The sequence below is a fragment of the Syngnathus floridae genome, chromosome 4 (genome assembly GCF_059516105.1).
Source record: "Syngnathus floridae isolate MCC-2025c chromosome 4, RoL_Sflo_1.0, whole genome shotgun sequence".
NCBI lineage: Eukaryota > Metazoa > Chordata > Actinopteri > Syngnathiformes > Syngnathidae > Syngnathus > Syngnathus floridae.
The window spans coordinates 3,290,317-3,306,210 of NC_142416.1; the positions used below are offsets into that span (position 1 = coordinate 3,290,317).

The 15,894-nt window shown below is 40.4% G+C and overlaps 1 protein-coding gene across 5 annotated transcripts in view; it reads right to left on the reverse strand.

The window, feature by feature from the left end:
- LOC148398589 (lysine-specific demethylase 2A-like) overlaps positions 1 to 15,894 on the reverse strand; it is a 170,199-nt gene that overhangs the window by 27,287 nt on the left and 127,018 nt on the right. For 3 of the 5 annotated variants that reach the window (XM_088372320.1, XM_088372316.1, XM_088372318.1), the window contains 2 exons: positions 15,183 to 15,288; positions 10,483 to 11,004 (listed from right to left, as the gene is read on the reverse strand). In XM_088372320.1, coding sequence (XP_088228446.1) covers positions 10,483 to 11,004; positions 15,183 to 15,288 — 628 coding nt within the window. The remainder of the gene's footprint in view (positions 1 to 10,482; positions 11,005 to 15,182; positions 15,289 to 15,894) is intronic. The other 2 variants (XM_088372317.1, XM_088372319.1) reach the window with 1 other exon arrangement.

Genomic DNA, 15,894 nt, shown 5'->3' on the forward strand with positions numbered 1-15,894 from the left:
GGGACCAAAGGGGTCGGGTGCGTAGTGAGCTGGGCGGTGGCCAAGGGCGACCTTGGCGGTCTGATCCCCGGCTGCAGAAGCTGGCTTTTGGGACATGGAATGTCACCTCTCTGGCTGGAAAGGAGCATGAGCTGGTTGGTGTGTTTGTATTATTGCCGTTGCCTTGGCAGGGAGCGCTTTTGTGAGTTTGAGTAGGAGGCTGTGAGATCGGGAAACACAGTCACTGTCTTCAGTCTGCTCTTGAAACCATTTTCGATGAAGGTGGATAGGCCCAGTACTTGTTCTCCTGTGCTGCAGTCCTTGCGGAAACCAGCCTGATCCACATAAAGAAGTTCCTCTACTCCTGGCGAAATACGTTGTAGAATTAGTAATTCTAAGATTTCGAAAGGAAGAGTAGGGAGATTGGGCGGTAGCTGGCTGGCAGTTTGTGGTCTTTGCCATGTTTTGGTATGGCAATATCTTTTGCTGTCCGTCATTTCTTTAGGATCGAGTTTGTTTTTACAATCCTAGTGTAGAATTGTGTCAGCCAGGTTTGGGCTCGGGGGCCAAGGTGTTTCATGAACTCTGGAGAGCTGTTGTCATATCCTGCTGCCTTTCCACATTTCAGGCCCTTCAGGACTTTCTCCAGTTCAGCAACCTCAAAAGGCTCGGGAATTCTATCCTCTCTGAGCACTTGTTGGTGTTTATTTAGCTCAGATGAAACTGCTCTTTTGGTGGGTTTGTCTTGAGTTGCTTTTGCAATAGCTAGTAGGTGGGATGCAACTTGATTGGGTGTGACGGATGCTCGGTTTTGGCTAGGGGGCTCCTAGACGGCGGATGAGTCTCCAGCAATTCCTGCTAGAGTGTGTAGAGTTCTGGTCAGTTACTGTCTCCTCCCATTTCCTTCGCCGAGCTGTCGTTAGCGATTCAATGAGATGGTCTGCTATCTCAGGGTCACTTGCTGTTTTGTAGGCTTGTAGGAGTTCAGCGCTTTCTTCGTCCAGGCATGGGACGTACAGGGGTCGGTAGCCTCGTGGCATGGCTGAGTGGGCAGATTTGTAGATAGCGCTGCAGAAGGGGTCGTAGGCTTCATCTACAGTGATGGTGTGGAGTGGGATGGTGACAGCACTCCTATCCAGAGTTTCACTGTATTTCTTCCAGTAGGCTTTGTGGAAGTTCCAACGCATCTTCCTTGTGCTGTTTATGACTGGGAGCTAAAGGCCAACGTGTATGAGCAAGGGCCGGTGTTGACTGTGTGGAAAGTCGTCAAGGATGAGGATCTGAGCAGGATAGCGTTCCATTCAAAGAGCTGACCCAACACAGGTCAGGAGAGTAGTCTTTCTTCCACCTGATGGAGTGGAAGGTTCCTCTTTGTTTGGGATCGTGTATCAGAGCATAGTCATTTCTAGTTGCCCAGTCTGAAAGTGCCTCTCCATCGCTATTTGCTGCTGGGTATCCCCAGTCAGGGTGGTGGCTATTGAAATCTCCCACATAGATGGCAGGGTGGGGTAGTGTGGGTAGGACCTGCAGATCCCAGTTGGCACTAGGGGGCTTGTACGCATTAGTTTTTTTTTATTTTTTATTTTCGTTTCTTTCAATCAGCAAAATATATACATCCTATTCAGTACGAAAATGTCTGCAGAAACCGAATACAAAAATAATAACACAGAATCAAAACAAAACGAAAAGAGCCCTAAAGCTCAAAGTTCAAAAGTCTGAGTGAAAGAGTTAAGGCTGAAGCTAAATAGCTTGTACCGTTATTTCGGACTATAAGTCGCATTTTTTTTCATAGTTTGGGTGGGGGGGGCCGACTCATACCGAGGAGCGACTTATATGTGAATTTTTTCACAAATTTTCAAAATAAAAAATATAAAAAAATAAAAAAAGTGAAACCGCGATGAACGAACTGCGATGTAGCAAGGGATTACTGTAATTTGAATTTCAAGTGACGTCAGTGGCGCAGCGGTTATTTACATAAAGGACAAAGATTCGATCACGGGATGACGAAGATGACGAAGGGCCCCACGTACTACCGGCATCATTAACGGCTTTGTTTGTAAGTGACAGGGAGGATGAAGAGTTTGAAGGATTTAATGATTTGGAGTGACACAGAAGGTTTGAAAAACTATTATGGCTTTTACGCACAGTCCTACTCTACGGAGCTCTCTTTCACCTCCGTGGATGGAAGTCGGGGGCCGGCGCTTGGCCAGGTGGCTGTCCTGGGACGGTGGATGGGGCTCGGACGTGGCTTTTATGCACGCCCGGTCCTATTCTATGGAGCTCTCTTCCACCTCCATGGCTGGAAGTGCTACCTCCGGGGATGGAAGTCCACGCCGCCACACGCCTGGAAGTCCACGCCGGTGCTTGGGGCCGTGTGGCGGTGAACTATTGTAGTTGTTGGCTCGTTGAACTCTTGTTTTGTTAACTAAAGAGCCGTTTACCAAACCCACTTCTTTCCTTGTACTTTGTTAACGCTACAATATAGTTATATACTAGATCTGTGGAATAACGACGAGGCTGACATCAGGGCGCACGCGCGGCGTTGTTGACAAAGGACGAGGAATTTGATCGATGGATTTAATGATTTGGAATGACAGATGGTTTGATAATATTATTGCTTATATAATAGTTATTTGATATATAATTTATATATCGTTATATGGGCCTGTGGAATATTTTGAAGTGCAACCGCCATCAGCGGCGCGCATCTGGCCGGCATTGTTGACATAAAGGACGATCTATGGATTTAATGAATTGGAGTGACACAGATAGTTTTATAAACGTGTTATTTATGTAATAGCTATTTGAATAACTCTGAATGTTACGTCAGGCCCGTTCTCAGCTCTTAGTTTGTGTTTGTCATGTTAGCATACCTATCGTTCAGCCTGTTGTTGCTCGTTCATGTCTGTTCTTGGTGTCGAATAAATTTCCCCCAAAATGCGACATATACTCTGGAGCGACTTATATATGTTTTTTTTTTCACGTTATTGTGCATTTTATGGCTAATGCGACCTATATTCCGAGCGACTTTTAGTCTGAAAAATACGGTAAATGCCCTAACCTGTTTACCTTTAAGTATTACATGTAGGCATATGCAGTAGACATGCATACATCTAAATACACACATGTATATATTTACAACACCTAGTGCATATGTTCATATATATACATACATGCCCATATACATGCCACCTACCACCTATACACATACACAAATAATAGAAATACAAAATTTCCCATAGGTCCTGATTTATCTACCATCATATTTGTACTTCTCTAGAATAAAATTTGTGTACTTTTTATTTAACTGGACAAGATTTTTACATTCCTTGATCTCTGCTGGCAATTTGTTCCACAGTTTCACCCCACAGACAGACAAACACATGCTCTTCAGAGTGCTATGAGCAATCGGTTGTTTGAGGTTCAATCTGCCTCTGAGCTCATATCCCCCCTTCTTTCTCACTAAACAATCTTTGAATATTTTCAGGGAGTGAATTTTGAAGTGCTTTAAACAAAAATTGAGCAGTTTTTGATTCCACCAGATCACAAAAATTTAATGACTGCTTTTAGAAACAGTGAATTTGAGTGTTCATCATATCCTACCTTATTTACTATCCGTATTGCTCTCTTTTGCATGTTGTATATTGTCTGTAGGTTGCTCCTGTAGGTGTTTCCCCATACTTCGACACAATAATTCAGATATGGTAAAAGGAGTGTACAGTGCAGTGTTTGCAGTGATTTGTTGTTAAGAATATGTCTTGTTTTACATGAAATCCCCACAGTACTTGCCAGCTTGGATTTGATATGCTTGATATGTGGTTTCCAGTTTAAGTTGTGGTCGATTATCACTCCTAAAAATGTATTCTCAAATACTCTTTCCAATTTAACACTAACGATCATTAATTTTACAGAAGTATTTGGGTGTTTATTTCTTTTACTAAAGACCATGAATTTGGTCTTTTTTAAGTTTAAGGATAGTTTGTTTGCGTCGAACCGCAACTTAAGCTTCCCCAATTCTGCTGTAACAGCTTCTGACAGCTGCTGGAGATCATTACCTATACAGAAGATGATTGTGTCATCAGCAAAAATGACATATTTCAGAATTTTTGAGACATTGCAGATTTCGTTTAAAAAATAAAAGTCTCAATGATCGTCACACACACATCTGGGTGTGGTGAAATTTGTCCTCTGCATTTAACCCATTCCCGTGTGATTTTGATCCATCCCCTGGGGGAGAGGGGAGCAGTGAGCCGCAGCGGTGCCGTGCCCGGGAATCATTTGGTGATCTAACCCCCTAATTCCAACCCTTAATGCTGAGTGCCAAGCAGGGAGGCAATGGGTCCCATTTTTATAGTCTTTGGTATGACCCGGCCGGTGTTTGAACCCACAACCTTCCAGTCTCAGGGCGGACACTCTACCACTAGGCCACTGAGCTGGCTGGTTTATGTATAATATGAATCAGTTTGGTCTCAATATCGACCTTTGTGGTACACCGCAAGTTATATCTAAAAGAGAGGATTTTATTTCGCCCACCTGCACAAACTGTTTTCTGTTTTCAGTGTTACTTTTTAACCAGTGTAGCCCCACCCCTCTGGTACCTTTCAAGTTTTTGCAATAGTATATCATGATTTATTGTGTCGAAGGCTTTTTTTCAGATCAATAAAAACACCCACTGCACATTTCTTATAATCAATGACACTTGTTAGTTTTTCCACTAAGTCCACTAAAGCCATGGCAGTTGACCTGTTGGTTCTGAAGCCATACTGACTGTCTGTGAGCAATTTATGTTTATCAATGAAGCTGTCCAATCGTACAACAAAGAGTTTCTCGAGAATCTTGGAAAACTGGGAGAGTAGTGAAAATGGCCTATAGTTGGTAAAGGTATTTTTGTTCTAGCGCTCTATTATAATAATCCTTCTTCCATTTTCTTAGTATAGCAGTTAGTTTGTTTTTATATATTTTATAATTGATTTCTTTATCTCTAGTTCTATGTTTTATGAATTGCTTATACAAGGTGTTCTTTTTTTACAGGCATTTGATAGTCCCTTTGTGATCCATGGTTTGTCAATATTTTCAGTTGTATATTTACTTTGTTGCATTGGCCAGCTTCTGTCATATATGGTCATAAACGTTTTCAAGAAAGAGTCATAAGCGGAGTCAACATCCATTGCTTCGTATACTTTTCGCCAATCCTACCTCAGCAGTTCAGATCTCAATACTTCACGGGTATCCTCCGCTCTTACTCTCCTCTGTCTTAGTAAGTTTTCCTTCTTATGCCTTTTATAATCACAGTCATAAATAACAAACACTGGCAGATGGTCACTTATTACATTTATTAGTAGTCCACTTATAATGTTGACTTTCAAGTTATTAGTAAATACGTTATCGATAATTGTAGCTGATTGTTATTCTGCTGGGTTTTGTAATGGTCGGATAAAGGTCCTTACTGTACATTGTAGCAGTGAATTCATCAATGGCTGGTAAATTATTAGGATTTAATAGGTCTATGTTGTAATCACCACAAATAAAAGCGACCTTCTGCTCAATGTTTGTAAAGTTATTTTCCATTATTTCCTTGAATGTATCTATACTGAAGCTAGGAGCTCTATAAACACAGCTGATTTTTCCTTTTTTCCATGTTGATCTCTATGGTAATACATTCACATATATCCTTAATGGCAGCAGTCATACAGTTGACAATCCAGTATTTTAGTCTTTCATCTACATATAAGGCTGCCCCCCTCCCCTTTTATCAGCTCTATTAATGAAGTTTAGTTCATACCCTTCTAGATCAAAGTCCACCCTTGTCTCCATTGACAATATTGAAACCACCGATAGTTATGGTGTCAGAGAAATGTGTTGTCAAGTGGTTTGCTTCAACTATGTCAGAGCGCACATAGGTGGCCCGTCCATTGGCATGTGGGGTGTAGCACAGGAGGTCAAAGCCTTTCATGGTGAAGCGGCCTGCTTCCTCTGTGCCAATGTGAGTCTCTTGGAGGCAGATAACGTCAATTGAGTGTTGGAAGGCAAGGACTTTAATAAGGCTTCGCGTGACTGCAGAAAGGCCTTCGACATTTAGTTGTAGTATTTGACGGGCAGGTCCCACCGCGAGGTGCTCTTGAGGCTGTTTGCTGTCGGCTTTGGGACTGTGACCAGGATTCTTTGACTTGGCTCTCAGGCGTCGTCTCTTGGAATTTAGTTTGCTGGTGGGATCATTTGCTTCCCTGGGCAAGCCCGGGTACTGACGGGGCGCGACAAGAACGCTGATCCATTGACCCCCAGTTCCGACTAGACATAGTCGGACTTGCTTCCACACACAGTTTGGGTTCTGGTACAAGCCCTCTCGAGAAGGGCTGGACTCTCTTCCACTCTGGAGTTGCCCACGGTGAGAGGCGTCAAACAGGCTGGGCGCCTGCACATTGGGGTTAACCCCGATGAACGAGAGGGTAGCCTCCCTCCGCCTTCGGGTGGAGGGACGGGTCCTGACTGTTGTTTGTGCCTATGCACCGAACAGCAGCTAAGAGTACCCACCCTTTTTGGGGTCCTTAGACGAAGTGCTGGAGAGCGCTCCTTCTGGGGACTCCATTGTTCTACTGGGTGACTTCAATGCTCACGTGGGCATGACAGTGAGACCTGGAAGGGCGTGATTGGGAGGAACGGACGCCCCGATCGGAACCTGAGCGGTGTTCTGTTGTTGAACTTCTTTGCTCGACACGGATTGTCAATAATGAACACCATGTTCAAACATAAGGGTGTCCATGTGTGCACCTGGCACCAGGACACCCAAGGTCGCAGTTCGACGATGGACTTTGTAGTCGTGTCATCAGATTAGTGGCCGCATGTTTTGGACACTCAGGTGAAGAGAGGGGCGGAGCTGTCAACTGATCACTACCTGGTGGTGGGTTGGCGCCGATGGTGGGGGAAGATGCCGGTCTGACCTGGCAGACCCAAATGTACTGTGAGGGTCTGCTGGGAACGTCTGGCAGAATCCCCTGTCAGGAAGTCCTTCAACTCCCACCTCCGGCAGAGCTCCGGCAAGTCCCACTATGTCTAGTCTGAACTTTTCTGCCTCGCACACCAGCTCGGGCTCCTTTCCAGCCAGAGAGGTGACATTCCATGTCCCAAGAGCCAGCTTCTGCAGCCGGGGATCAGACCGCCAAGGTCCCTGCCTTTGGCCGCCGCCCAGCTTACACTGTACCCGACCCCTTTGGCCCCTCCCACAGGTGGTGAGCCCATGGGAAGGGGGACCCACTAAAATGATCATTGTTTTTGTCTTAAATTGGATAGGGGTTGGATTAAATAAGGGTGTTTTCACACCTGGACCCTTTTAAAAGAACCAAAGTCAGGCTTTAAGTGGACCAAAAAGTGGACCAAGAGGAAACAAACTCAGTTCTTTCTATGTTCACATTGTGAGTGTATTTCAAAGAGGACCGAGTTCTCTTTCTGGTTCAGTTCAGCCTTGATGGGGCCTCAGTCCTCTTTCTGTTCACACTAGGTCCTCTAGAGTTCTGACACTCCCACTGCACTGCATTCTGGTTAGTTTTTGATATCCCCTAACTCCCTACTTCTTCGCATTTTATCTCGAGTAGCTAAATACTTTAGTTTTTTTCACTTTTATTCTGCATTGTATAGAAGTTCTATCAAAACCGTCTGCTTTCATTCTCTCAGAAAATTCTTGAAATACTTTCGCATTACGGTGGATCGTAGATAGATTTCCAAAAGACATTCCGTTTCGTCTTCTCCCCAAACTATGCCGCGTCCAGGTGCCGTGGCAGAACTTTGAACGGCACATGCTTCTCTACGTTTACTATTAGAACCACGGTCACGACCACGACTTGCTCCTGCCATACTTTGGATTCTCTGTTCTCTACAGTTTTGTTTTTGCGCCTGCAGTCACGTGACAAATCTACGGCAAGCCAAGGAGGTTACAATACAGTGCAAAAAGGCGAAATGAACCCAGTGTGCTTTGTGTTCACAATTCACAGATTAGGTGAACCGTACCGTTGACTTTTTAGCGAACCGTACTGAGACCACCTCCTGAGGTGGTCTCAGTACGGTTCGTTTTAAAGGGGTCTGAGTACGGTTGGCGTGTTCACATATGCACAAAAAATGCTGAGTCATCGATCTGAGTTCGTTTCGAGGGCTGAAAGGGACCAAGTGTGAAAACACCCTAAGTCTTACTTCTTCCCACTCCTTTTCAGACAAGCAAACTCTTCCCATTTTGTGCAGTAGCTTGTATTATATTTGTACCTAGTATTTAAACAAATTCATAATTTAAATGTCTTTCACCCTGTTTTTACTTTTTATTTTATTTTTCTTCATTTGACTGATGATGTATAGTTTACATCAGGGGTCACCAACCTTTCTTAAACTGAGAGCTACTTCCTGGGTACTGATTAAGGCAAAGGGGTACCAGTTTGACACACACTTCTCAAATAGCCAGTTCCTCAATTTGGCTTTCACTATGTGTTATTATTGTCATTCCCAGTTCACATGTAAGTGTGATTTTAACAAGAATAGCAAAAATACAGTCAAACCTTGGTTTTCGACTACAATCCGTTCACGATGAAGGCGGAAGAACCCGCCGAAACATGTCAGGTAATGCACCTAAAATAATTTGTTTGTTATAAAAGAACCAGTGAAGTGATGCACGGAACTGTGTGGGAATGGGAAAGCTTTATGTTGCATAAAAGTATTGGGGAGGGTTTAAAAAGATTTACCGTATTTTTTGGACTAGAAGTTGCGTTTTTTTTCATAGTTTGGGTGGGGGGGCCACTTATAATCAGGAGCAACTTATATGTGAATTTTTCACAAATTTTTGAAATTCAAAAATCCGCGATTTAGCGAAACCGCAATAAACAAACCGCTATGTAGCAAGGGATTACTGTAATCTGAACTGCAACTGCGGCGTGGCGCATACCGTGTTTTACATAAAGGACAAAGTATTCGATCACGGGATTTAATGACTTGGAGTGACAGATTGTTTGATAAAATTGTTGTTTATAATTATATGGGCCTGTGGAATATTTTGAACTGCAACCGCCGTCAGTGGCGCGCACCCGGCCGTTGACATAAAGGACGATCGATGGATTTAATGAATTGGAATGACACAGATGGTTTGATAATATTATTGATTATATAATAGTTATTTGCTATATAATTTATATATCGTTATATGGGCCTTTGGAATATTTTGAAGTGCATCCACCGTCAGCAGCGCGCACCCAGTTGACATAAAGGACGATGGATGGATTTAATGATTTGGAGTGACACTGATGGTTTGATAATGATATTGCTTATATGATAGTTATTTGATATATAATTTATATATAGTTATATGGGCCTGTGGAATAATTTGAAGTGCAACCGCCTTCAGCGGCGCGCACCCGGTATTGTTGGCATAAAGGACGATTGATGGATTTAATGATTTAGAGTGACACAGATGGTTTGATAAAGGTGTTATTTATGTTATAGTTATTTGGATAACTGTCAATGTTACGTCAGGCCCGTTCTCAGCTCTTCGTTTGTGTCACGTTAGCATACCGTATCGTTTAGCCTGTTGTTGCTCGTTCATGTCTGTTCTTGGTGTTGGATTTTGTCGAATACATTTCCCCAAAATGCGACTTATACATGTTTTTTTTTCACTTTATTGTGCATTTTATGGCTAATGCGACATATATTCCGGAGCGACTTTTAGTCCGAAAAATACGGTAATATTATGTACTGGACCACACTGAGATTCATGCTCAACCGTGACTCACTTTGGTTTCGCTGTGGATGATGTTATGTGGTAATTCTGAAGGTGTACACGTTACATTGCTTGGCAAGGAAAAAACATTTCTAATTAATATACGCATGCCCTCTAGCGGCCAACAAGAAAGAGCACCTGTTGGAAATTCCAATTATGTTGTTTTTCTAAATAATACATGTCATTTCTACTATATGGATTTTCATTTTGCAGGGGGTTCTGGAATGCATCTCCTACAAAAAAGGAGGGATCACTATAATAATAATAATAAAGAACATAAATGTGTGAAAAATAATATATAAAAATATATATTTTGTTATTAGTTTTTATTACTAATGTTGAAGACCTTCGCGCAATAATAATAATAATAATAATAATAATAATGAAGAATATGAAGAATGTGTGAAGGACAACTATTCTACATTTTTCAAAATAAAAATCTGTGATTTAAACATTCAGCCTGAATCATAAACACGTCTAATAAGATTTATCATGAGCCAGTCTGTTTGTAAATGCATCACAAATTGAGCAAGTTACGTGAGTGAACTCACCCACTTTATATCAGACTACATATTACAGCGCATCAAAGCAGTCTCTAAGATGGCCAACCAGTGTTGGCACTTTTCTAAAATAGTTACTGAAATAAATAGAGATTCCCAAAATATTCTAATTTACTGGAATACACCTGTATGTTTGATGAACTAGTACTTCCTTACTTTAGAGAAAAAATATTATATTGTGGTTTATGTACCTACCAGATTTTTTATTGGTAATGTCCGGGCATTGTAGAGTCACAGTCAGGTAGGAGCCACAAAGTATGTCATCATTCAGATCAGACATCAGGAGCACTGGTGGTTCTGGGTCAGAATCCCAGGGTCCTTCTTCTTCTTCTTCTAGACCCATGTCCTCATCCTCTGGGTAAAATTCCTGTTTCTCACTGTCCTCATCTTCCTCATTATCAATTCTGGATCGCTTACACCTATGAGGACGCTGATCTTGGTCTCCCTGTCCACTGTCATCACCTTCCTCTTCATCGCCATCAGATTCCTCACTAGAACCACCTCTTTGCTGCATCCTTGAACCACCCCTAAATCTCATCCCTTTCCTCCTCCCAGCCTTGATCTTGAGGATGGAAAAAGTACTAGAATTGACAGGGGCATCCCTGCTTCCTCTGTGGGTTGCTCCTCCTTTGAACAGTCCTCTCCTATTGGTACGCAATCCCCTCCCGGAGGAGTGGCATCCTTCTGGCGGTATCCTTAACTTTTTTCTCGGTGTAGCTGCAGACACAAATGGAAGAGTTGGGGTTTTTTTAACTTGGAAAAGTAAAATGTAAAAGTTTGGAAAAGTAAAGATAATATAACACCATTTAACAAAGCCTTTGCTTTGCAAAAAAGGTGAGAAATACCCTTATTTCACAGACAGGATAAACTTTATTGGAATTACAAACACAGCTGGAAATACACAAGCAGAATTAAACCTACATGGCACAGCTCAAAGACAGTAAAAAAGCACACTTTTTGAGTGAGGAGGAAATCTTACAGCTTTATTCCTGTGGTGAGTCAGTGTTTTATTTATGGTAGAACGTAACAAAAGGAAATTATGTCTGTTGATTAATTGAATATTTTTATTTCGGGCACAAAAGAAAAAAAAACCTAAATATGAATGTGAATAAAATAGCATTTCAGATCAAAAACGAGTAGGAAGAAGACATGCTTATGTACTCCCACACCCGATTCAACAAAACTGTAGCACAGTAGCAGTTGGTTCTTGATTTCTTGTAACACATAATTTGTAACATATTTGCATCAGTCCAATACGGTATTACATAAAGTAATTGTTTTCAATTATTTGATTTACAATGATTCAACATTCACAGTTTACTATAATTGTCATTGGAATAGACAATTTTAGTGTAATCTGCAAATATAAAAAGTTTGGAAATTTGGACATTTAAAATGTCATTTAAATATAGCTTCAACAACTTTGGCCCTAATACGGATCCCTGTGAGACCCGACAAACTATGTCCAAATATCCTGAAATAAATTCCCCCATCTTCAAATACTTTTGTCTTCTAGTTAAGTAGCTTTGGATCCAATTCAAATCCACTCACTTTATGCCATAGCTGTATAATTTCTTAAATAATATAGGATGATTCAGTGTATCAAATGCTTTTTTTGAAGTCAATAAATAACCCCGCGGCATGTCTTCTTCCAAGCTGTTTGCAATCTCCAGTATAGCATCGATAATGGCCACTGAGGTTGACCTTGTTGCTCGAAGCCATACTGACTCTCATTGTGTGAAGGCGACGGCCTTCACACATATGTTATTCTACACCATTCACTTTATTATTATTATTATTGCGTGAAGGCGATGGCCTTCACACATATGTTATTCTACACCATTCACTTTATTATTATTGTGTGAAGGCGATGGCCTTCACACATATGTATTCGACACCATTCACTTTATTATTATTATTAGTGTGAAGGTAAAGACTTTCACACTATTGTTATTCCTGTCCTTTATTATTAGTGTGAAGGTGAAGAACTTCACACTATTGTTATTCCTGTCCTTTATTATTAGTGTGAAGGTGAAGACCTTCACACTAATGTTATTCCTGTCCTTTATTATTATTAGTGTGAAGGTCTTCACACTATTGTTATTCCTGTCCTTTATTAGTGTGAAGGTGAAGACCTTCCCACTATTGTTATTCCTGTCCTTTATTAGTGTGAAGCCATACTGACTCTCATTGTGTGAAGGCGATGGCCTTCACACACATGTTATTCTACACCATTCACTTTATTATGATTATTATTGCGTGAAGGCGATGGCCTTCACACATATGTTATTCTACACCATTCACTTTATTATTATTGTTATTGTGTGAAGGCGATGGCCTATGTTATTCTACACCATTCACTTTATTAATGTGAAGGTGAGGACCTTCACACTATTGTTATTCCTGTCCTTTATTAGTGTGAAGGTGAAGACCTTCACACTATTGTTATTCCTGTCCTTTATTATTATTATTGTGTGAAGGCGAAGGCTTCTAACTTTCAATTGTTCATCTCTTGCCTACCCATTCCACAACTTCCCACTTACCGAAAATTTCAAATTTGAAATTCAACCAAATTCTCCAAAATTTCGTTTTTCTACTGTAATTTCTACATTTCTCTACCGATTCAACCCATTCCAACTTTCAACTTTCATCTTTTGCCTACCTATTCCACAACTTCCCACTTGCCAAAAATTCTAAACATTCAAATTTGAAATTCGACCAAATTTTCCCAAATTTCGTTTTTCAACTCTAATTTCTACATTTTTCAACCGATTCAACCCATTCCAACATTAAATTGTAATTCCAAATTTTCAAATTTGAAATTCGACCAAATTCTCCAAAATTTTGTTTTTCTACTCTAATTTCTACATTTTTCAACCGATCCAACCCATTCCAACTTTCAATTGTAATTCCACATTTTCAAATTTGAAATTCGACCAAATTCTTCAAAATTTCGTTTAACTACTCTAATTTCTGCATTTTTAACGGATTCAACCCATTCCAACTTTCAATTGTAATTCCAAATTTTCAAATTTGAAATTCGACCAAATTCTCCAAAATTTCATTTTTCTACCTTAATTTCTACATTTTTCAACCGATTCAACCCATTCTAACTTTCAATTGTATTTCCAAATTTTTCATTTTGAAATTTGACCAAATTCTCCAAAATTTCGTTTTTCTACTAATTTCTACATTTTTCAACCGATTCACCCATTCCAAATTTCAATTGTAATTCCAAATTTTCAAATTTGAAATTCGACCAAATTCTCCAAAATTTCATTTTACTACTCTAATTTCTGCATTTTCGACCGATTCAACCCATTCCAACTTTCAATTGTAATTCCAAATTTTCAAATTTGAAATTCGACAAAATTCTCCAAAATGTTGTTTTTCTACCTTAATTTCTACATTTTTCAACCGATTCAACCCATTCCAACTTTCAACTGTTCATCTTTTGCCTACCTTATTCCACAACATCCCACTTACCAAAAATTCCAAACTTTCAAATTTGAAATTCAACCAAATTCTCCAAAATTGACCCTGAAGTGCCTCCAATGAACCCAGAATGAATCGGAAGTGCCCCAAATCAAACCGGAAGTGACCCAAATAAACCGGAAGTGACCTCAAGTAAACCGGTAGTGACCCCAAATCAAACCGCAAGTGACCCAAATAAACCGGAAGTGACCCCAAATTAACCGGAAGTGACCTCAGCTAAAGCGGAAGTGACCAAAATTAAACCGGAAGTGCCCCAAATAAATCGGAAGTGACCTTATTCCAACAAGAAGTACCCTAAATGAAACCAGAAGTTGCCTAAATATAACATTTGCTCTAACTAGTTTTCGTTTAGTACAATCAGAGGACATTACGTTTTACGTCGATTGCGGCGGTAAACTAATCAGACGACTGGATGTAACACGTAGAGGAGTACGTACCTCCACCGCCATTGGCTTCTGCCACACACAGACATGATATACAGGCACCTGTTTGCTCACGTTTACGTTTACTTATGTTTACGTTTGCTTATGTTTACGTTTGCTTATGAGGCACAATCAGAGGACTGGACGTGACACGTAGAGAAATACGTACTTCTGCATAGATAGAGACATGCTTACGAGTCACAATTCAAGCTTCCTGAAAAGCCGGGATCATTGCCGAAGAGCAACGTGACGACAAGACAATGACGAGGGATGGCAAACTTTCCCAATTGTTTAATTTTGATCCAGAAGATGACATGGACGGATTTGTGTGTGAATATCGAGCAACAATAATGTGAGTACAGTAGAGTACATGGTTAAATAGTAGAATAAAGTACAACCAAACTCACTTTCTTGCTCCCGTGATGTTTTGTTTTTGTTTACCGTAAATCGTGGCATGCATGCGCCCTATGATGCAGTGCGCCCTATGTGTGTGTTAAATACAGTAATGGCACACATAACTGGGACTGCGCCTTTTAGTACGGTGCGCCCTGTGGTCAGAAAATACGGTATTTGTCCCCCTACCTCATAGGTTTCAAACTCAAGGCCTGGGGGCCAGATACGGCCCGCCACATCATTTTATGTGGCCCGCGAAGATAAATTGTGCATCAAATTCGTGTCATTACTAGAATTGCAAATATCTTTATATATTTTTTTTTTTATATTTGACCAGTTTTTACTAGTCTGATTTGAAAACGAGTTATTTGTCAGTTTGTTTTGAACCTTATACTGTATATAATATGATATAATCATACATTTATTTGGGTTGACAATCACAATGGCCGATAGAAACTATGACTACAATGCGGCCCGCAAAATAAATGAGTTTGACACCCCAGCTCTACCTAAATGCGATTGTCAACCTAACGTGTTACAGCTACTGAAGCAGACAAGACTTGTTCACTTGGTGAAGACACAAACCTTCATCCTCATCATCATCGCTGGAGTCATCGCCATCAAGACAGTGTCTCTGCTGTCGTAATATCTTCGCCATGCGGGCATCCAGCAGAGAAGAACATTTGCGCTGCTAGGAATGCATGAAAAAAGGTAAAAGAAATTAGAAAAATGACATTATGTCTAAATTAGAAAGGTAAACATGTTAAGATGTGACTATTGATATCCACATATATATATATATATATATATATATATATATATATATATATACACACACACACACACCGTAATTTCCGGACTATAAGTCGCGGATTTTTTCATAGTTTGGGGGGCGACTTATACTCAGGAGCGACTTATATATGTTTGTTTTCACAAATTTTTACTTGATCATTAAGACATTTCTTACAAGTATAGTTGACCACTTCCCATGTTATTTTTAGTATAGTTGATCACTTCACATGCTTTTATAGCTTTATCTTGAACATATTCAAAACATAAAAAATAGAGAAAACATCAAATAAAGCAATTAACACATTAAAGCACCATATCCAAGTTCACTGTCTACTGTATGTACACTTGCTCCATTTTTCCCCCTCTTATATTTATTATCATTATTTATTATTATTTGTTTATTTATCATTTATTCAACACTCTTATTTATTCATTGTTTGTGCCTTCTTGGGTTTTTTTTGTGTTGCTTGTATGCATATGTGTACTATCTCACCGAGGGATAATA